The sequence below is a fragment of the Myotis brandtii genome, unplaced genomic scaffold, assembly GCF_000412655.1.
Source record: "Myotis brandtii unplaced genomic scaffold, ASM41265v1 scaffold208, whole genome shotgun sequence".
Lineage (NCBI taxonomy): Eukaryota > Metazoa > Chordata > Mammalia > Chiroptera > Vespertilionidae > Myotis > Myotis brandtii.
This window is the reverse complement of record NW_005357764.1, coordinates 7188128-7209957: the sequence shown is the minus strand read 5'-3', so window position 1 is coordinate 7209957 and position 21830 is coordinate 7188128. Positions and strand designations below refer to the sequence as shown.

At 47.1% G+C, this 21830-nt stretch overlaps 1 protein-coding gene across 15 annotated transcripts in view; it reads left to right on the top strand.

The window, feature by feature from the left end:
- The window catches only part of LOC102256783 (core histone macro-H2A.1), a 67028-nt gene that overhangs the window by 3000 nt on the left and 42198 nt on the right, over positions 1-21830 (top strand). For 14 of the 15 annotated variants that reach the window (XR_001362000.1, XR_001362002.1, XR_001362001.1 and 11 more), the window contains exons 2-3: positions 17927-18033; positions 18443-18640. Coding sequence is in view for 11 of the 15 variants with exons in the window: in XM_014539152.1 (XP_014394638.1) it covers positions 17927-18033; positions 18443-18640 (305 nt within the window). In the remaining 4 variants the exon portion in view is untranslated. Of the gene's footprint in view, positions 1-17926; positions 18034-18442; positions 18641-19817; positions 19914-21830 lie in introns of those variants that run through there. The other variant, XM_014539158.1, reaches the window with a different exon arrangement.

Below are 21830 nucleotides of genomic sequence, written 5' to 3'. Positions count from 1 at the left end.
AGGACGTTTTTAGCAAAGGCCAGCTTAGGAATACCCTAATTAAGTTAACAACAATGTACCTACATATATAGTTTAAGTTTAAAAAATTTGGCTCTCAAAAGAAATTTCAATCGTTGTACTATTGATATTTAGCTCTGTTGACTAAAGAGTTTGCCGACCACTGACCTAGAGTGAGTCACTTAACCTCCTGGACCTGTTTCCTTACAACTCATATGGACACAAGAGTCCTGCTCCACCAACTCCAGGCTGCTGTGAGAGCCAAAGGGGCTTTGACCATTAAAGGAAAGCTGACATGATGTGCAAACCAGACAGCCTATGTTTTCTGGTTTCCAAATGCCATGGTGCCCCTATCACTGGAGTTTTCATAGACACTGTCATTAGGTCAAGTACAACATCAGTTTCATTTCTTCCCTCAAGCTTTCTCTTTTTAGTTTTCAGGGCATGGGATGGGGGATACCACTGCTACATCATCTCTGAGAAACTAGTGTCCACACAGCAAACCTGTACATTTTCCTTGTCTGTGCCTGGCTGGCTCTGAAACTGAGCACAGAGATGATGAGGTCACAGTCAGCGGGTCCTTTCTCATGGCAGCCAGAGACCTTGATCCTGTTTGCACCCACACCCATCACACCTGTCCCCAACTACCATAGGTATATGGTAGTGGTCACAAAGGGGAGTGGGAATAGCCAGGGCAACCTGTTACTAGAGCTGGAAAAGTAGCTTATGGCAAATCCTTACTCTCATATTAGTCAAGTTAACCCCTGTTGTACATATTTAAGTTTTTGCAAGACCTTCCACAAAGCTCTAGTTAGCTGAATCTGAACGATTTTCTCTGTCTGCACACAGTGGCGAGTCACTGGCATGACCATTGCCTAACGCCAGTTCCCCAACATGGTGCCGAGCCTGCATGACTGGCACCTTGAGAGACATCCTGAGCCAGCAGTTCTGTGTCTGGTCACTGCTGTGGTCACTTGTATCCTATGTCCTGATGATGGGATAGAAGCTGAGTTCTGGGGCCACGCCCAGTAAAAACACTGCTCCATTCTGCTCCTTAGAACAGTGCTGCACACCCACACTCACCGTTCTCAGAAGGTGACCTACCCTGAGCCCCTTTGGCTAGAACATGAGAGCATGTGGATATTTGGAAGTCCTGGACATCTGCCCACTCAGAACTTCGGTTTTGGTCCTTAAGTAAAAAGGATAGGTGACCAAGCTCTCTATTCTGCTATTTGCTTTTGTTTTGTTGAAGACCCTTTCCCATTCATTCCACATATTTATTGAGCGCTTATTGTGTGCCAGGCACCATGCTAGACTCTGTATGAGAGCTTAGGAATGATGGGGCCAGAAATGGTTTCTGCTTCCTGGAGTTCACAGTTTAGTTGGGAGAAAGAACCAACCAACCCAGATGGTTACCGACTTTGATAAGTGCAGTGAAGGGCAACCAGCCCTGTGAGAGCTGGGAGAGGGGCTCTGCCATCTGCTCATCTGTGCTGGATACACCTACTTGGTGCCAGCCAGCCTCTTCTGAGAGCTTGGGGAAGATATCAAAAGAGGGGGAAGCCAGGGTATCAGCCCCTAAGTAGCTCAGGGCCTAGTCAGGATCGTGGCCAGATACAAGGCATATGAGGGAAGTACCTGCATTTAGCAGGTCCTCACTGAGAGTTGTGATGTATCTGGCACTGGAATATACTAGTAAGCCGGAGCAAGACCTATCCCCACCCCAAAGAGGTGTCTGTCCAGGGATAGGTACAGGCAAGAGAAACTTGGTGATGATGCAGGACCACCTGTGCCATGAGAAGGAGTCAAGAAACGTTTCCTGGAGGATGTGTATTAATCAGTTAACCAGATTGCTCTACTTGTCTAGTTTTCACCCAAAGGGTACTATGGAGGGATTGTTTTCCTGTCTGCGAGGCACAGACCCTTACAGCTGGCAGACAATTGCAGGAATGGTGATGGGGGTATGCAACACAAGGCTCTTTTAGAATGGCTGGGCCACGCCTCCTCCCTTCAGAAGGCCCCCGTGGAGAGATGAGTGGGGGTCTGGATGCTCAGGGGTTTCTAATAGGACTGCTGAACTGCAGGGCCCACCTAGGCCTCAGCGGCTCTGGAGCAGGTGGCCAGCCCTGGGGAACACTTGGGGTGCCATGATGTTCAGTGGAAATCAGGTAGAGGCAGTGGAGCTCAGCAGTTCAGAGTGTGGACCTTGGTGTCAGAGCTGCCATTTCTTAATTGTGGCTTTAGGCAAATCACATCTCTGAGCTGTGGTTTTATTTTCTGTCAACTGAGGATAACAACAACTCATAGGGTTATTATGAGGCTGAAATGAGAGGGTGCATGTGAGTAGCTTTGCCTTGCCGGCACAGTGTACATGCCCACATGCTATTACATTAGGGTTAAAGCAAAGAGAGGAAGGAGTCCCCAGTCATCCTGCTCTGGCTGCTGAGGTGACTAGGGGTTGCCCACTTCCATTAGGGATGGTGATGGAAGCTGTCACTGTCCACTCATGTGTGTTGTCCTTTCAGTTGGTCAGAACCCACTGGGCCTCACCAGCACCTACAGAATATCTTGGCAGCTTCAGGCCTACTCCTTCTGGTTTGCTCAAGCTGCCTCTTGACACATCTTCCTAAAACCTGTATCACAGTCACCACCAGGATGCCCTGTTATCAAACTCTTCTGTCTGGTGTCAAGGTCCACTTCTGACTTGAGCTCCTGACATACTCATGGAAACCAGGAAGGATTTTCCAGTTAGCTAGAACCGAATACTCAGCCCTGGGCCTGCGTTAGGGCAGAGCTGAAGCCAGACTAGAACGTGAGTGTCTGAACAGGCAGCAGCCCTGCATGCCTGGGGCCACCAGTTACACGCTTCCTTGTGCAGAGCATGTGTTCAGGGCGGGGATGGAAGCGCTCCTCCTTAGGGTCTGATCAAGGCTGGGGTGGATGCAGGGAGAAGGCATGGGGGGCTGCCCACTTCCCTTAGGGATGGTGATGGAAGGGCTTGCTTCTAGCTCTGAAACTTGAAGCTGGTGTCTTTTTCTCCTCTTGGGTCCAGAACCCAGTCATCTATTGAACTTAAAAGGAAAAGTCAACATTTGGAACAAGGTTGAGTCTGGTGACCAGACAGCTCCTTCCCCAAATCTCTGTGTGCCTGGCTCTGCAGCGCTGCTGGACTCTGCCCAGAGCTCTTCCTGAGGAATGTGATATTGTCTGCTGTCTTTTCAGGCTTAGGATTATGTGGGCTTCATGCCATTCTCTACCCCCTTGACCTTTGACCTTCTAGCCTAAGGGATTATAATAGTCCCACCTTTTCGGGTTGCTGTGCAGATTAATATTGTACCCCATAAATTTAGCCAGCAATCATAGTAAACCTCAATAAATGATAGCTAAAAACAAGTGTCCTGGGGAAACTGAGGCAGTTTCTTTGAGGCATCATCTTTGCCTTCATAGTACTGTGGCACTTCTCTCTTAACTGATGTTTAAAGGGAACTTGATTTAGTTCAGGTCTCTTTGGAGTCTCTCTTGTGCCTAGCACAGCACTGCACAGTGCTGGAAAGTGTAGGATTTGTGAACTAAGAAACATGTGACATGGCTTTTGCCCCAGTGAAATTTCCATTGATGATGGGGGACATACAATCCCACAGAACAGCAAGGGAATAAGCAGATCTAAACGATTAGTTAAGAGTACTTGAGTCTCAGAGTGGGGCTGTAGGGGAGTAGAGGGAAATGACAATTGTGTGGAAGAGGAGAGAGGAAGCACATTTGTGATCTGATGCTCTCAAGTCATGGGTCCAAGGCATTCTGAGTCAATATTGCTCAAATTATATTCAGCAGAACTATGGTGTTTGGTGAAATTGAAGAGGTAGTGCACCAAAAAATAGGGCTCTCTGGCTGAAGTAAGGAGACAGCAAGACCGTCATTCCCTCTTTTGAGATAGATATATGAATGACTTTGATGAGTTCCTCAGTAAAGGTACTTTTTTAAGTTTGGGATTCACCAAGAAACAGCTTTTCTTACTGTAGGACTTTTCAGGGCCTTTAACAGACTGGTGTCATTGTGAATCTCCAAGGAAAGGAAATGTGATATGTTGTAGTTCCCAAACTTATATCACAAAAGCCTTTCAAGAAATACCTTTAAACACCATACACAGTACAGTGTAGGGGACACTGTTGTGGGTTAAGCTCATGAGGAATGGCACTGTGAGCAATGCTACTGAAGAAATAAAAGCGAGAGCCACTATACAGAATGAATTTTGATCTGGCTTCTTGTGGCAGAAGCACAAAGCTTGACTCATAGGTAAGGAACCTCAGTCTTCCTCCTCCATCCACAGTTCTAGACACAGAAGGCACTTCAATATTTGCTAGGGGAGGTAGAGACTTGGGGAAGCTGTGCATCTTTCCTGCTAAGCTGAGTTGCTCAGGCACTGACTCAGGGAGGGCCTACCATCCTCCAGGCCTGTGCTGGACACTGAGATACATGACTTACCTTGGGAGGAAGTGCCTTTGGAGCCATTTTACTCAACTCCTGAGAGTACAGGCCTGGTTGCCATTCATCAGATCCAAAAATATATGTGATTATATCTTCTCCTTCTTTTGGGGTCCAGAAACCCTGTTACATAGCCTGATCACACATCTTATTCTATAACTTACCTCCTAGGACTTAAGCCTGCTTGCAAAAATCAGATCCTCTCTCAGAGGATTTCTCAACCTTAGAAAGATGCCCTGGCTACCAGCTCTCAAGGCTGAATGTCTGACATCTTGTAATAAACATGGTGACCACTGCAAGAGGTCTGCTGATTTGGTTACCTAAGCTCTGGTCTGTTTGAAAACCTAGTGTCACAGTAGTTAGTGCATTTCTACCTCTCAAAAGCTAAGGCTGTGGCTAGAGTTTTTTCTTCTGTCTTCTTTAGATCTAATCCACAAATGATGATGACATTGGGATTTGTGTATTCTTAACCCCCTACTCCTTTTCCATTTTCCCGAGTCCTCCCCCTGCCCATCCCCTTTATTTCAAACCTTGGTCTTCTCTCTCCTGTCCCTTGTCTGTGACTAGCATCTCTACATTCTTCTAGCAGGCCCTTGGCATCCTGTCACAGCAGGCAGTTCTGTCTGAAGCTGCCTGTGTGTATTTCACTAATTGATGAAGTTCACAGGGCCAGCTCCTGACCTGAGGAACAAGCTGGATCCCCTCCATGACCTTTACAGACTGGATGAGGCCCAGCCCTTATACCTGACTGTATCCTGCAATAAAACCCCAAGGAAAAGGGTGGGTGTTAAAAATACACCTGGTTTTGGCTAATAAAAGGATCATCCTCATCCCAAGTTTCAGCTTGTTTGATTTCTGATCTATAACTCAGGTCGGATGTTGCATATGCCTTCGGTGTTAGTCACTGGGCCACACTCCATCCTGCCCCCATCTGTAAGTGCAGCAGAGCCTGCATTTGGCTCTGTCACTTACCCGGCCTCTTTACCAGTTTCCTATCCAGGACACTCAAGTGTGTCCTGTACTCACAGCTAAATTTAGGGCAGGAAGAGGAGGACAGTCAGGCTGCTTCCTTGATGCTTCGAGGCCCTCTGAATCCCTTCATCTCTTGCTAGTTTATATGGCCACCTCTATGTTAGACTAACTAACACTTCAGGTCAGAATCCAGCCGACTCTTGCTAGCACCTTCTTGAGCATTCATGCTCCCCTGGGGCTCTCAGCACCCCCATAGTGCTCATTGTTCTGGAAAGCCCTTCACCAGCTTCATTTTCTTTTAAAAATAAAAACCACAGGAAATAAAAACCACTAAGGATTTTAATGAACCAGAGGGTTGTAACCAGAAAAAAGTTGGAAACACTGAAGTTAAAACTCCAGTATGCTGGGTACTGAGTATGTGCACACTGTATTTAAATGCATATTTCCTTTTGTGGTTATATGAGTAATTTGTCTTTGAAAATTTAAAGCTAAAACTCACTATAATTCCACTGCCCAGAGATATAACAGCTGGCACCAAATGTCTTTTGTGTGTATGTATACATGCATGAAAGAGAATTAGATTTTAATATAATTATTTGTTTTACTAATATCTGCTATTGTTGATATTCATTGATAGTCAATCACAGAAAATCATCACTGTCAAAGTAAATCGTGACATAATTAAGGAGGTGCTATCCACATATGTTACATAGTCTACCCTCCTTTAGTCTCCCAGGAGGAATAGATGACTCCGTGGTGATGACTTCAAGAAATGCTTGAAAAAGCAGCGGTTTAGCATTTTATATGCTTTTGACATTTCCCTGATGGTGTGGTGTCAGATGGCCAACCAGTTAGCAGACTCAGAAGAGTCAGACCTCAGGGTTTGAGGCCAGAGTGTAGAAACCACCAAAGGGTGGACTTCCCTAGTACCTCGTCACCCCACCAGAGATGTGGAGGTGGCAGCACAGCTTGTGGGGCACTTCTCCCAGGGGCACATGAATCTGCTGTAGAGCTGAAAAACTGAGTTTTTATCCAGTCCTTCTGAAAAATCCATGTGGTTGTCCAGTACAGCGTACATATGACCTGGGCCCACTTCGTGAAACAACGACCCCTTCTCTCCCTGCTCTCCCAGGGCCAGGGTTGACCTATATCACTGGGATCAGAGAAAAGGAAGGCCTCAGTGCTTTCTTTGGCAAATATTTTCTCCTAGTTTGTGACTTGTCATCTTATTCTCTTAATACTGTCTTTCACATAGCAGAAGTTTTTAATTTTAATGAAGTCCAACTTATCAATTCTTTCTTTTATGTATTGAGCCTTTAGTGTTGTATCTAAAAAGTCATTACCAAACTGAAGGTCATGCAGATTTTCTCCTCTGTCATCTCCTAGAAGTTTTATAGTCTTGCATTTTACATTTACATGTGTCTAGATCCACTTTTTTGCATGTGGATGTCCAGTTGTTCCAGCAGCATATGTTGAAAACCTTTCTTCTTTCTTAAAGATAAACTGTGTTGGCCCTAGCCGGTTTGGCTCAGTGGATAGAGCGTAAGCCTGCGGACTGAAGGGTCCCAGGTTCGATTCCAGTCAAGGGCATGTACCTTGGTTGCGGGCATATCCCCGGTGGGGGGTGTGCAGGAGGCAGCTGATTGATGTTTCTCTCTCATCGATGTTCTAACTCTCTATCCCTCTCCCTTCCTCTCTGTAAAAAATCAATAAAATATATATTAAAAACACACACACACACACACACACACACACACACACACACACACACAAAACTGTGTTTCCCAGGAATCCTCAGTGGTCAAGGAGTCTCTCTGTTGCTTCACAATTTCCCTTTGAAGGATGAGATGCAACTTTCTGCCATCAGGGTCTGCACATGTATAAACAAGTGCCGTATCGAGGGTTCTGTTTTTGCTTGCTCCAATAGAAAAGTACACAGCACTATAAGATCTGTTTCTGAGTTTAGGAAAAGAAAAAGATGTGACCACAATTAAGTATGCCTCTTTTATCTCTGACCTTCCATCTGGGGTCACTTTACTTCTGACTGAAGTACATCATTTAGAATTTCATTTAGTGAGGTCTTTTAGTGATAAACTTTCTCAGGGTCTGGTTTTGAACATGTCTTTATCTCATCCCTAAAGTTTTAAGCTGTTATTTCTCCAGTGTCTCTATTATAATCTCTGTCTCCATATGGAACATAAACATATGTTAGTGTTTCAGCCTATCTTCCTTATCTGTTCATCTCATTCATATCTTTTATTTCTCTGGTCTTCTTTCTGGATAATTACTCTTTTTTGTAATCATTTTTTATTTTTCAATTATAGTTGACATACAGTGTTACGTTAGTTTCACGTGTACACCCGTGATTAGACATTATATAATTTACTAAGTGATCATTCCAATAAATCTCACACCCATCAGACACCATACATAGTTATTAAAATATTATTTACTGTTTTCCCTGTGCTGTATATGTTACATATCTTTCTAAAGATAATAATCTTTTTTCCCCTTTTAATTTCCAAATAAATCTAGAAAATGTAATCTTAAAAAATAATAAATCAGGATAATGGGTACATGTAATATGCAGAGACTGACATTTATATTTGAGCCAAAACCTTAGTTTGGAGAATCTGAGAATCATTGATCTGCCCCTAACCTCTCCCAGCACCCAGTTTCCTCTGTCAACTTGAGACTGAGGTCAAGCTTGCCTGGATTCTGGGCCATCATGGAGCTGCTTTTGCCTGGGATGACACTGCCTGCCATGGTCCTGAGTGTTCTAATACATGAAACCAGGCCAGTGCCTTGGAGGATCTTCCTGCACTTCCCTCCTTCATTACTGCCTGAATGCTGTGATGTCTGGTTCACTTGTTTAGAGATTCTTGTGAATGACCTATTTGTGAAAGAGTTACCAAGCTCTGACCATGTGCAAGGTGCCAAGCCGATGTTGGGAGTCGAAAGAATCATTGTTGATTTCAACAGATTTGTATTCAATGTCTGTGGTGGGCCAGACATATCAGAGGCCATATGAGTGACCACAGGCTGGGGCTGCACTTTCTCCACCCCTCCCTCACCACTCTGTACTTAGCTCCTGCATGAGGACTGACCTTCCACAGCTGCTCAGTGAATCTTTTATTGAAGAACTAGAGGCCCAGTGCACGAAATTCATGCACGGGGGTGGGGGGTCCCCCTTAGCCCAGCTTGCACCCTCTCCAATCCGGGACCCCTCAGGGGATGTCCGACAGTCGGACATCCCTCTCACAATCCAGGACTGCTGACCCAGCCTTCTTGCCCCCAACTGCCCCCCTTGCCAGCCTGCTTGCTCCCAACTGGCCCCCCCAGCCAGTCTGCTCATCCCCAACTGCCCCCCTCTGCTGGACTGGTTGCCCCACGCAGCCTGCTGTTCAGTTGTTTGGTTGTCCCTCACTAACCCCCCCTGCCAGCCTTGTCACCCCACTCAGCCTGTTCGGTCGTCCGTTCGGTTGTTTTGGATGTGAGGGCCCCGGCCATATATATGTTAGAGGAGGATGAGTTTCAGGTGGAGGAGTGTTGCTATTGTTAGGAAATTGATGAGAGTGAGGGCTGAACCAGACCCCGGATTTTTTAATGAAGTGTTATTAGGATTAACACCAGGGCAGAGTGGGCCAGACCTGCCTGAGGAGAGGCAAGTGGAAGGGCAGCATTGGTGGCAAACAGGATGGTGTTGCAAGTGCCACAAGAGCCGCTGAGCATGTCTCAACTATACCTTGGAAAGCAGAGGCCAGAAGCTGCCCACCTGATTAAAATAACAATACCCCGAAGTCCCTCTGTGATGACCATCAAGAATGGCTTTAAAAGAACTAACTTACTGAGAGGAGAAGGAAATGGGTCAGAATTCTACAAATATCTTCTCTCCCAATATTTTTTCTGGATAAAATATCAGCAACTAATACAACATTTATAGTTCTCTAGCTTTCTTTCCCTGCCCAAAAGGGCTTCTATGTCTGTCTAGCCAACCCATAATAAAATATGAAAGTAAAAAGCCACAAACCCAAAGGGTATTAATGACAGCTAGCCTCCCTCCACCTCCCTGTCTCTACCCACCACCTCTTCTGGTTCTGTTGGCCAAGAAGATGACAAAAACTCTCCTCAGATTTGCCAGGCTGCTCAGCCAGCTTATAGCTCAGACTCTGCGCCCACCTTTCCCCCCTCCCTCCCTTTCTTCCTTCATTTCCCACCCCACCTTCCTCATTTTTAAGCAAGTGCCTTCCATTTAGTGGCCAGAAACCGTGTGTTTCCTGGCACTTCAGAGGCTGGCAATGACACCTGCCACTGAGGGGTCCTTTCCTGGGATTGACAACACTCCCATTTGTCTAGATGGAGACATTTGCCGAATGGCCTCTATAGAAGACATTCGTAAATGTCCTCTTTCTAGAAGGACACTCATTCCCTGCCAGAGCTCACATTTCTTGCTTGGAGGAACCATTTGGAAATCCAGGGCCTCTGGGAAAGGCTAATCCGTCGGCTTCCCTGGCCATCGATAATCCTAATAGATGCTCCCTGTGGTAACTGGTAACTGCGGTAGCCTTTGGTTAACATTTATCTGCTGCCTCTGTAAAACTAGATATTGACTGCTGAAAGTCAATATCTGCTGTCCATTCAGAAAATGAGGGTACTTAACTTGAGCAGCATTGTGGGGGTTATTTGCTTCCCACCTCCACCCCAGGTCCTGACAGTCTCTATTCCAGATTCAGGTTGTGGCTTATAATTGTGACAGTGCTTTGAGGGCAAGGCAAAGCAGAGCAGTTTAACAAAAGGTCTGCCATCTGTTGAGCACTTACCCTGTGCCAAGCACTGGCCAAGTGCTTTACTTCTGGTAACTCACTGAACCCTCAAGCCACCTATTTTGCTTAGGAAAGTTAGAGAAATGTAACCCATCTCTCAAAGAGCATTTCCTGCAGGCTTTCTACTGGAGCTGAAACCTTAGCAGTTAGAAGGAGAGAACTAGGACTCAGGTTCACTCAGCCCACTCTGCATCTCCCTTGTCTTCAGTGGACCTCTCAAGAGGATGGCATATGTCTAGTCTCCAAGCCTGTCTCCTGTTCATGATGGAGCTACAGCCTGGCTGAGGAGGCCATATATTCCTGAGAGTGCAGGCCCTGAGGGCCCCAGAGGATCACCAAAGGGCACAGGGTATGATCTGTAAAGGCTGGAGACAATCTGTGGCCTGGCATGGGCAAAGAGGACAGGGGCCTCTGTCCTGCAGGAATGGGCCTGGAAGGACAAGTAGTTTCTGACAGAAAGGAGGAAAGTCAAGGACTAACAGGAATGAGATGGGTATGAGCATAGGAGGGGTGATGGCTGTTAGAGTGACGTGTGCTGGCTGTAGGGAAGAGGTGGTCTCATCAGTATTGGAAGTGCTGCAGGATGATGTAAGCTGGGACAGGTGTCAGGGCAGGAGGGTGCTTGTGACTTGGAGTTGAGAAGGCCAGTGAGGTGGAATGTAGCATAGCTGCCTCTTGTCATTTACACTGTGTTTTCATTTTACATTTGGAAGAAATAAACTGCACAAGATAAACTCAGATAGCACACAAGAGGGTAGAGCAAAATGTCCCCTCTGATTTAGTCCCTGATCCACTTCCAGGAGTCTAAGCATTGCACATCCGGATGAATGTGTGTGTAAGTGTGCATGACAGGCATTGCCTCTGCTCCCTACACCATGGCAGCCCCCCACGGAAGCCTCTGTTCTGTAACTTGTTTCCCCATTAAACATCCATCTGGGTAATGGCACCTTGTCAGGGCTCTTTAAGTGAGTTCCTCTTTACATTACACTCTTCAGATCATTTCATTTCAACAGACATCTCTGATTGTTCACCCCTTCCTGAGATGAATGAAGAACAAATGCCTATGATTTTCCATATCAAAACAAACATTCTTATTAACCATTTCCTTGTATTTTAATTTAGAGACCTTGAGAGCAAGTGACTCATGGGCCAGAGGGCCCTGCCCAGCTGTCAGCCAGGCCCTAGATTGGAACAGGTTTCTGCAATCCAGGCATCTCCTCCTCCCACCTTCCTTCCTGGGGCCTTGACTGGTGTTGCCTCAGCGGCTGGCTTTGGTTCTGCCCCTGCCATAGCACACCCTGCTGGGTTAGACAAAAGCCCTAGACCCCATCCCACAGCAGAGGCTGCCCATGGGGCCACCCTGGGTGCTGCATTCTATCAAGGCAAGTCTGGCAGCACTGAGGTTAATCAGGTTCAAGTGCATTTTTCAAACACATGTAAACTGTTAAGTGTAACCACAGAGTAAACTATTCGGGGAGGAAACACCAGGTTTTCTATGTTGCTTTTTCCTCTGCTTGGCTGTCATGCACGTCCATCTATCTATCGATCCATCCAGCCATTTATTTTTTTATTTTTATTTTTTTAATCTTCACCCAAGGATTTTTTTCCCCCATTGATTTTTAGAGAGAGTGAAATGGAGGGAGGGAGGGAAAGAGAGAGAGAGAGAGATTGATTGATTATTGATTGGCTGCCTCCCGCAGGCCCCTGATCTGGGATCAAACCTGCAACTCAGGTATGTGCCCCAACTGGGAATCAAACCCAAAACCTTCTTTTGGTGCATGAGACAATGCTCCAACCAACTGAGCCACTGGCTGGGGCCAGCCAGCCAGCCAGCTGGCTATTTATTTTGTAGGGGAAATCTAGTTTTCCTCTCCTAGAAATCAAGCCTGCTATACTTTTTAAAAGATCAAGTGTCCTAGTAGCCTCAATTATAGTAGCTTACATGTACCCATTGTTCTCAGCAAGTAACTAACTCATTAATCCTCACAAACCTAGAGATAACCTCAGTTATCATCCCCCTTCTATAGAATGGGAAACCGAGGCTCAGGTAATTCTTTTTTTTTTTTAATATATTTTATTGATTTTTTACAGAGAGGAAGGGAGAGAGATAGAGAGTTAGAAACGTCGATGAGAGAGAAACATCGATCAGCTGCCTCCTGCACATCTCCCACCAGGGATGTGCCCGCAACCCAGGTACATGCCCTTGACCGGAATCGAACCTGGGACCTTTCAGTCCGCAGGCCGACGCTCTATCCACCGAGCCAAACCGGTTTCGGCCGCTCAGGTAATTCTTGACGCGTCTTACAGTTCAGTGCAGGAGCTGGGATGTATACCCAGAAGACCCCAGCTCTAACCACGGTGTGCTGGTGGCTCCTGCCCTCCACCAAAGACAGACTGAGGAGGTGGCTGACTCAGAGGCTCTTGAGATTTGGGAAGGTAGAGGAAGGCTTTCCGGAAGGGGAAGGTATTCATGCACAGGGCTGTGTTGGTGGGTTAGATGAAGGTAATGTTTGCCAAGAATCATAATATCTCTTTGTTAATGTGTATAATGCAATTTTTTTTTTTACTTTGAAATATGAAAAACAATTAGCTGACTTTAGAAACTCCCCAATGAAGCTGTGTTTCTGTCTTATTGGGAGAATTTGTGGGGAAGGTGATAGACTGGACAGATGCTGCCACCTGGACCCTTAAACTCCTGGCCCTTATGAGGGGCCTGTGACGTGGGCTTAACAGCAGGACAAGTTTGTGTCAGATTTGGAACATCTACAGAAAAGCAACAAAATGACTCATTCTTATAAAATACCTTATACTCTGCACAGAAAACACCACCTTCAATTACTGCTGTAGGTTTTATTTTCTCTGTGGAATCCCTGGTTCCTTTTGAGGCTCCTGGGACAGGCAGATCTGGAGAGCTTTGCTGTGGCCACAAGTGAGGCCCTGGAGCTCTGGGTCGATGGCTCAGCAGGCTTCAGACTCTGCCATTCATCTCCTGAAAAGGTGGGATGTAAGCCAATGGACTCTGGGCCATGGAGGGAATTGAAGGAAACTGGTGCAGTCAGGGTGCAGGAAACCCTAAGCAGCACTCTCCGATTGGGGTTGATGAGTTAAGGCCTTCAGGGATGGAGTAAAACAGTTCTGAACTCAGCAAACTGCTGATGGAAGCCTGGTGACTGGGAAGAAATGACAATAAACAGATTCCTTGTCATGTTGTTGGCTTTGTAGCAAATATCTGTTTTCTCCTTGGGATTACGTGAACATTGGCTTTTCTTTGATTTCTGGTGGTTGTTCTCAGTATTTCTTTTGTTAGAGGAGATGCTTCAAACTGCTCTGTAGAAGCCCCCAACTCTCTGCTTTGCAAGGCTTGTGTTTAGAGTTTGGCGCAGCCTCCACACATCACCTGTTAGCTGTTAGGAGTCTAATTCTGCAAACCATGACTTCATCTCCCTAAAGAAAGATAGACAGAATGCTTCAATCCAGCAGATATGGTTCAGTTCAAGATGTTTGGAGGGGGGAAAAAAAAAAGACTCTAAGCCTTTGGTCTCTGGGTGAACTTGGAAAGTAGACCTGTCAAAGGTATTCATGTTCAGACAGCTGGTCTGTAGCTGAAAAGGCTGCCAGATAATGCTGTTATTCAAGGCTGTGAGAATTTTGTCAAGTGGCCTTAAAATGATCTTGCTCAGTGAGGCTGGGGAAAGTTGGGCCCAAAGGTGCCTCTGCATTGCTTGCTGCTCTGAGGAGAGAATAAGGTCCAGGCCAGCACAAAGGCTGTAGAGTGGGAGCCAAGCTGCTTGGGTGTCTCGAAAATTAGATCTTCAAACAAATAAACAAACAAAAGATCTTTAAAAAATAGCACATGAGCTGGCTGGTGGTGTTCATTCAGTATGTCCCCTTTGTAGTGTTTATAATTAGGGAGCCTTACCACACTTAGGGTTATCTCCAGAGTTGACCCCAAGTGCTTTAGGTCCCAAACTAGAGTTGGTCAGTGGTAACAAAATGAAACTGTCACTGGCTAGGAAGACTTGGCTTGAGGGGTGGAGAACCTGGTAAGGGGACTGTTTCTTCTAACTGCTCTTTCCAGTTTCCTCCTGTGGTTTCTTATGGATTCCATTTGTTGTGGTTACAGCCCCCAGGGCTGTGGCTACTGAAAACTCCCTCCAAGAGAGGATGCAAGCTTTGAGCTCTGGAAACTGGAGAAAAGGATTTGCATCTGTAGATCTGGTGTTTTCCTGGTTCTCTTTCTCAGAATTCCTTTTCTTTTGAACCAGCAGAGGTTACAAATTTTTTTAGAATTGCCCAGAACCTTCCAAACCAGGAGCTGCATCAAGGGCAGGACACCTTCCCCTGAGGTGAGGTGTGGGGTCCATTCAGGTGATGCTGACTCTGCAACCAGCAGAGGTTACAAATTTTTTTAGAATTGCCCAGGAGCTGCAAAGGGCAGGACACCTTCCCCTGAGGTGAAGTGTGGGGTCCATTCAGGTGATGCTGACTCTGTCCTAGCCCAGGAGGCAGCCAGTGTATGTGTGTGGGGGGGCATCCCGGTGGGCTTGGGGTGCAGTGGCAGGAATCCATGTCTACCTGAGCTGGGCTTTCATGATTTAGCCCAGGGGTCCTCAAACTTTTTAAACAGGGGGCCAGTTCACTGTCCCTCAGACCGTTGGAGGGCCCGACTATAGTTTAAAAAAAAACTATGAACAAATTCCTATGCACACTGCACATATCTTATTTTGAAGTAAAAAAACAAAACGGGAACAAATACAATATTTGTATTTGCATGTGGCCCGCAGGCCATAGTTTGAGGACCCCTGATTTAGCCTTTCTATCACTTGCAAAGCCCAGATCATTTACTAGGAAGGAAACCTAATCAGGAAATCTCCTGGTGGTTCACACCCTGCCCCAATTCCTCAGCAGTGGGCACCCTCTCCTTCCCGAACATGCCCTGGAGGGCAGATGGGACCTGTTCCATCTTGTCCAGTTGCTGTCGTTTTGCACCTCCCCTCCCCTGCAGCAGGCAGCCCTCTCTTAGCCAGGAAAGCCTTTTGTGACGGGGCTTTTACAGTCAGACTGAGGACAAAGGGTGGGTTTTAATGAATACTTGGCCAGGGGAGTTTGTGCCCTGGATTCCTGCTTTTGTTATCAGTCAGATTTCTCCCCTATCTTCCTTGGCTGTTGTAAAATGCCCAGCCCTCTGCGTGCTGCAGTGTAGGGTGGGGCAGGGCACCCACTTCTCATAAAAAGGTGTGTCTCCCAGGTGCTCTGTCTTTTGTGTCCCTTGATGAAGGGGTTACTATGGTAACTGTTCCTCTGGCAAACAGGCAGGAATAAATGGAAGACAAGGCTTTTGCTCAATTCTAGCTGGAGTATGGATCTCTGCACCTCTTTTTTGTCCCCACTTGATACAGCTTCCCTCCCACTCCACAGGGCTGAATTCAAAGGTGAGCTAGAGTTTTGCAAAAAAGGATAGAGTCTTGGATTTTCTGGTTCTTTGGAGAAGAAGGCAACAGAATGACACTCCTGCCCAGCTCTTTCCAAGGAGCCAAATCATACTTCATTCCACTGCACACATCTCCCCCAGGCCCTCCACGCCACCTCATTGTCACTCTCAGGTGGATCTAGTCTGGCATCACAGAATCCACCGCTTAATTAGCAGTAAGTGAGCCCAGTCCTTGCAATTTCCCAAGTATAGAAGCTCAGGCCATTGGAAGTTTCATCCACAGTGTGAGGGTTCATGGGGGAAAAAAGCTCATGAAAGTCAAAGGGAATTCCGGAGAATTGATCTTCAGATTTCTCAGCCATGGGTGCTACTTATAAGTCACTCCATTGCTTTATTTCTCTGTGTTATATACTGCCTGTCCCCTACCCAAATCAGGCCCTTCCCCACCCTCAGGGCTTTGCATTCATCACCTCCATCTTCCCTGCACCAATAGAGCAGCACTGCTAAAAATAAAAAGCCCCCCCCCCCCGCCCCCAACGGCCTCTGTGCCTTCTCTTGGGGAGAGCCTTCCACTAACACTCCAGGCAGGAAGAGGAACCAGGCCCCCTCCACTTTTTCTGAGAAACCGCAATTTCAAACGATCTTCTTGCCAAAGGGATGGGCTTAGGGCACCACTGTGAGTGCTTCTTTCTCTCTCTGAGGCCAGGTGAAGACTTCTTAGCACATTATGGGGAAAAGGTTGTAATCCACCTGCCTCCTGTATATTCTGGCTCTGCAGACACTGATGGCCTTCCCTGTGGCCTCAGAAAGTGGGGGCAGGCTGGGGAGGGGAAGGAATGGTGGAGGCCAGGAAGCCAGCCAAGTGGGCTACAGCTCCATGCTGCAGCCGCCCCTCTCCAGCCCTCCTGCTGCACGGGCTCCAGCCCAGCAACAGCTGTGACCGGCTCTCCTTCCCGTGCCCTTACGCTCAGGGTCTGTGCTCAGGTCAGACTCCTGCTTTGGCTCCCTCCCAGGCAGTAGTCAGGACAATAGCACTACAGACGTGCCACTTGCTCCATGAACACGGGAGAAGGGCAAGCTGGGCTGGCCAGGCACCTGAGAGGCCGAAGGTCATTTAGGCTTCCCAAGCACCTTTCTCCACTTGCAAGAGATAGGTCCATCTGCGCTGGGCATCAGCACTCTTTTTTTTAAAAATATATTTTTATTGATTTCAGAGAGGAAAGGAGAGGGAGAGAGAGATAGAAACATTAATGATGAGAGAAAATTATTGACTGGTTGCCTCCTGCACGCCCCTTACTGGGAATCGAGCCCACAACCCAGGCATGTGCCCTTGACCAGAATCAAACCCGGGACCCTTCAGTCCGCAGGCCGATGCTCTATACACTGAGCCAAACCAGCTAGGGCTGGGCGTTAGCACTCTTGATGGCCTCTTTCTGTTTTAAAGTTGTGCTAATCATTGATTTCACCAGCAATAAAAACATTCTCTCCTTTGTTGCCTGAGAAACACTTTTTGTCATGCTGAGGTATCAGCATGAAAGGGTGATCAGGTAGAAAACTGAAGTTTGTTTTGACAACAGAGACTTTTTTTCTGTGAACAACTTGGTCAAGAACTGAATCATTCAAGATGGGAGACATTTGAGAACCGAGGTTTGACAGTATTTTTATGACATTGACTTTGTAAAGAGTCTAGTCATCTCCTTCCAGTTTTGAATCTGAGTGTGCAGGCGGTCAACATCAACTTCATTGACAGAGACTTACTAAGCACCTGTAAAATGCCACTGCCCCCTGAGGCCCCGAAACCCATGCATGACCCATTGCTCAGTTCCATGCAGGCAGGGTTCACTCTTAGGGACCACACCATTGGCTTATCAGGGTTGGTCTTGGTGACATCTGAATGCCGACTACAGGCAGCCCTGTCTGGCAAGTAAGTTCAGATCTCAGTTCTACCACTTCTTACTGAGGGACCTTTGACCAGTAACTTCTCCTCTGTAAGCCTCTGTCTTCACCTCCAAAACAGGGTTGGACCAGGGGTTGATTCAGCACTTCTGTGACTTAGCTCAAAGTGTGCCAGGCAGACTGCCTGCATCTTCCCACCTCAGGAAGCTGCTTTGTGAACTGATACCTGTGTCCATTCCCAGCTCCATGAGTGGGGTCAGGAGGATGCATGTGAGCCTCCGATGCTCTAATGCAATCATGTGCTCTTCCCCTCTGTTCCCTACAGCGGAGATTTTGGAGCTGGCTGGCAACGCGGCCAGGGACAACAAGAAGGGACGGGTCACACCTCGGCACATCCTGCTGGCCGTGGCCAATGATGAGGAGCTAAATCAGGTACGGGGCTCTCCTAGCCAACCTACCCCAGACAACCTGAGAGACAGAGCTGTCTGTGCAGAGGGAGGTTGGCAAGTTGCTGGCTTTTAAAGGTGTGGACTGCATTTTGGACTGTTAGCAGCTTCCCTGCCCCCCTTGGAAGTTTTTCCTGAAGGCCTTATTGGGGGTGGAGGGCAGGGATGAAACAAGGTATTTGACTCTCAAATGAACCACCCCTCGCCCCTAGTGAGGAACTCTGAAGACTTGTTCCCTGTGTAGTGAGCTGAGTCCCGTCAGCATCCTTGTAGATGCCATGGAGGGAGGAACTCTACCAACCAAAATCGAAAGCATGGATGGGCAGGGCTGACTTCTTGAAGGTCAAGGGCAGGCTGGGCTAGCTCACCATCTGCTACTTTGGTTTTCCTGCAAGCTACTAAAAGGAGTCACCATAGCCAGTGGTGGGGTGTTACCAAACATCCACCCAGAGTTGCTAGCAAAGAAACGAGGATCCAAAGGGAAGTTGGAAGCCATCATCACGCCACCCCCAGCCAAAAAGGCCAAGTCTCCATCCCAGAAGAAGCCAGTGTCAAAGAAAGCTGGAGGCAAGAAAGGGGCCCGGAAATCCAAGGTATGTGATTTGGCAGGGGCGTGTGGGGTAGGGCAGGGCAGTGCAGATAGGTGGTTGTTAGGAGAGCCCCCTTCCTGCTGAGCGCTCATCCCACCGATGGGGTGCAGCACTACAGAGGAACATGTGGGATCTGGTTACAGAGGGGCTAGTCCTACTCAAGTGGCCAGAGTCTGGACACAGTTGGGGGACTGGATTCCTGCAGGCAAGGAGTATGTGAGGTGGGTGCCAGGAAGATCAGGATGGAAGGACCTCATGCCTGGCCTTTCAGGGAGATGCCCATGCCTGTGGGAAGTGACCTGTGTGTACAGAATCTTCCTGGTGCTTGGACAGCTACCATTGAGTCCTGCCCAGAGGTGCCAGCTGCTCACTTGCTCCTGATACTCTCAGAACTGATGTTGCATTGCCATGGCTGCTTGTCCTACTCTGAGCATGTTCCAGCAGGGACAGTCCAAACAGTTTGCTTTTTAGAATGATTGCCTTGTTAAGGAGTAAAACAGACACATTATTCAGGCCCTCCTGCTAGACCCAACTTGGGCTGAGACTAGGTCCTGGGTGCTGATCATTTTGTGGTGAACGAATTCCTCTCATTAGTGTGTTCCTTCGTCACTGGGCCCTGCCTCTCAGCAGTTGTCACAGTTGCTTTGAGGCCCAACAAACAGAGGTGCAGTGCAGTTAAAGCTCGGTCTTTATAGATGGAATTTTAAGGCTGTGCTACCCTGCGGCGCCCCCTCAGGAGTCATCCTTCTCCAGCCATACTGGAGGAAATTACTTCTGGCAGAAGGTGACCTACCTGTTTTGTAAGACCCTCAATAAGAACTCTTGGAAATAACTCTTGGGTTCTACTGATGCAGTGTAAGGACGTTTTTCCTACCAGAGCCCACGCCTCTCACCAGAGTGAGATGGTGAGGTCACCTCCCAGATGGGCTCCAGGGGCCCTGACCCAGAGTCACATCCTGCATATCCCCTCCTCTGACCTGTCCAAAGATCAGGTCCCTGGCCTGTCTGTGCCACAGACAGACTGGCTTTCACCACATGGAGGCACCTTTCTGACCTCTAACCTCCCATCCACACTCTTTATTTAGTTGAGGTGGAAGAGGCTATGTTTTTAGTACCTCCTTCTGGGTGTAAACAAATGCTTTCCTGAAGACATCAGAATCTAAATTCCTCTTTCCAACAGACCACCCACCCCATCCCCCCCATCTCACCCCACCTGGCTCTGAATTGCTCCCAGCTCTTTGAGAGAGAAATCCGGTATTGAAGAGCATCCTGTAAGTTTATTTCCAGACGCTTGCATTCCACCTAGCTCACAAGTCCTGGAGGAGGCTTGGAATCAGGGGAATTCACACAATGCTTCATTCTCATTCCTGCTAACTGTAAATTTAGCAGATTGAACAGTTTCTTTCCCCCCTTTCACATTTGCAGCTGGACAGGGGCATGGGGGGCGGCATGTAGAGCAAGATGGGGAAAGAGAGGAGAAAAGCACCTGTGCAACCCTTTTTAATTAATTATTAACTAACTAATTAATTATTTTTTAAATCCTCACCCGAGGATATGCTTATTGACTTTAGAGAGACGGAAGAGAGAGAGAGAGAGAGAGAGAGAGAGAGAGAGAGAGAGAGAGAGAGAGAGAGAGAGAGAGAGAGAGAGAGAGAGAGAGAGAGAGAGAAACATGGATGTGAGAGAGAACATTGATTGGTTGCCTTCTGTATGTGCCCCAACCGGGGATCGAACCCACAACCTAGGAATGTGCCCTTACTGGGAATGAAATCCGCAACCTTTTGATTTATGGGACGATGTTCCAACCAACTGAGCCACACTGTCGAGGGCTGTGCAACCCTTTTTAAATGTTAAAAAGGAAGACGAAGGTGCCAAATCCATCATATCTTGATAATGGGCCCCAGGGAGTCAGGGACCAGCAGGGCAGAACTGCAATCTTTGGCCTAGCTGTCCTCAAGCTGTGCCCAGAGCCACGGCCCTTGTTCCTGCAGGCCTGCTGCTCATTGATGTTTGGGCCTCTCTGACTCCAGTGTGTCTGGGAACAGTGGGCTGAACCTTGCTATCTGTCACCCTGATTCCTCCTGGTAGTTTTGCCAATGACTTTCTGAATTTCCAATTGACCAAACACTAAGGTTTTTTCTATCTTTTTGGAAATATAGCAGTGTGTGTGTGTGTGTGTGTGTCTTTAGCTCCTAGTAGCTATATTTGGAACTCAGTGTTTCTAATAACCATATGCCAATAATCACTCGAACACTCCACTTTTCCCTTGATTACAAAAGCAGGAAATCTGTTATGGTGGTCTGTTTTTCTTCCATACAATAAAACACATTGTCTGCTTACTGTACGAATATTTGGCTAACATTAAACCCTGGGGGAAGCTGAAATTGGAACCGTGAACAGCTAATTTTCAAAACATTTGTTTAATGTAAATTGTGGTGTCAGCTCCCAGAAACAGCAGAGATCCCTGCAACTCCAGGTTTAAGTGGAATGTTCTGAAAATAACCTTTCCAGAGACAGGCAGAGAGAGCCTTAGTAACATGCTAAAGTACTTGCAGTGAAAGGGAGTTGGTATTTTTCAAATGTCAACACTTGAATTCCAAATCATAATTTTCTCCCCAATTCTGTATAATTGGACGTTTTTTAAAGTCTCCAGTTGTGACAGCTGAGTCAGCTATGGTGGAAATAGAGAGTAGAGACGGCAACAGAACACACCAGGGCTAGGAGTCTGGAGCCTTGGAAGTGCCTTAGGGCTTCTCCTTCCTACTTGGGTGGCCTCAGGCAAGTCTGTGACTCAGTTTACACCCCCTCCAATAAAATGATGGGGTCCATCCCAGACTTAGAATTTAGTGACTCAATGAATACTTGCATAATGTATTTTTGACTAGGTAATATGTGTAAGAATTAGGATGTTGCAAAAGTATGCAGTAATAGAATCTCAATCCCACCAGTCCCCCCACATGCCCCCAGATGGGTCTCTGTAATCAGTCTTTATGTATCTTTTCACAAAGTCTATGCACATAAGAGCATATCTATCTATCTACACTAATAAAAGAGAAACATGGTAATTGGCGTACGACCGCTACCCTTCCCATTGGCTAATCAGCATATCCTTATGCAAATTAACTGTCAGCCAAGATGGCGGCCGGCAGCCAGGCAGCTGGAAGCGAGCAGGGAGGCTCGCTTGCTCCAGTGA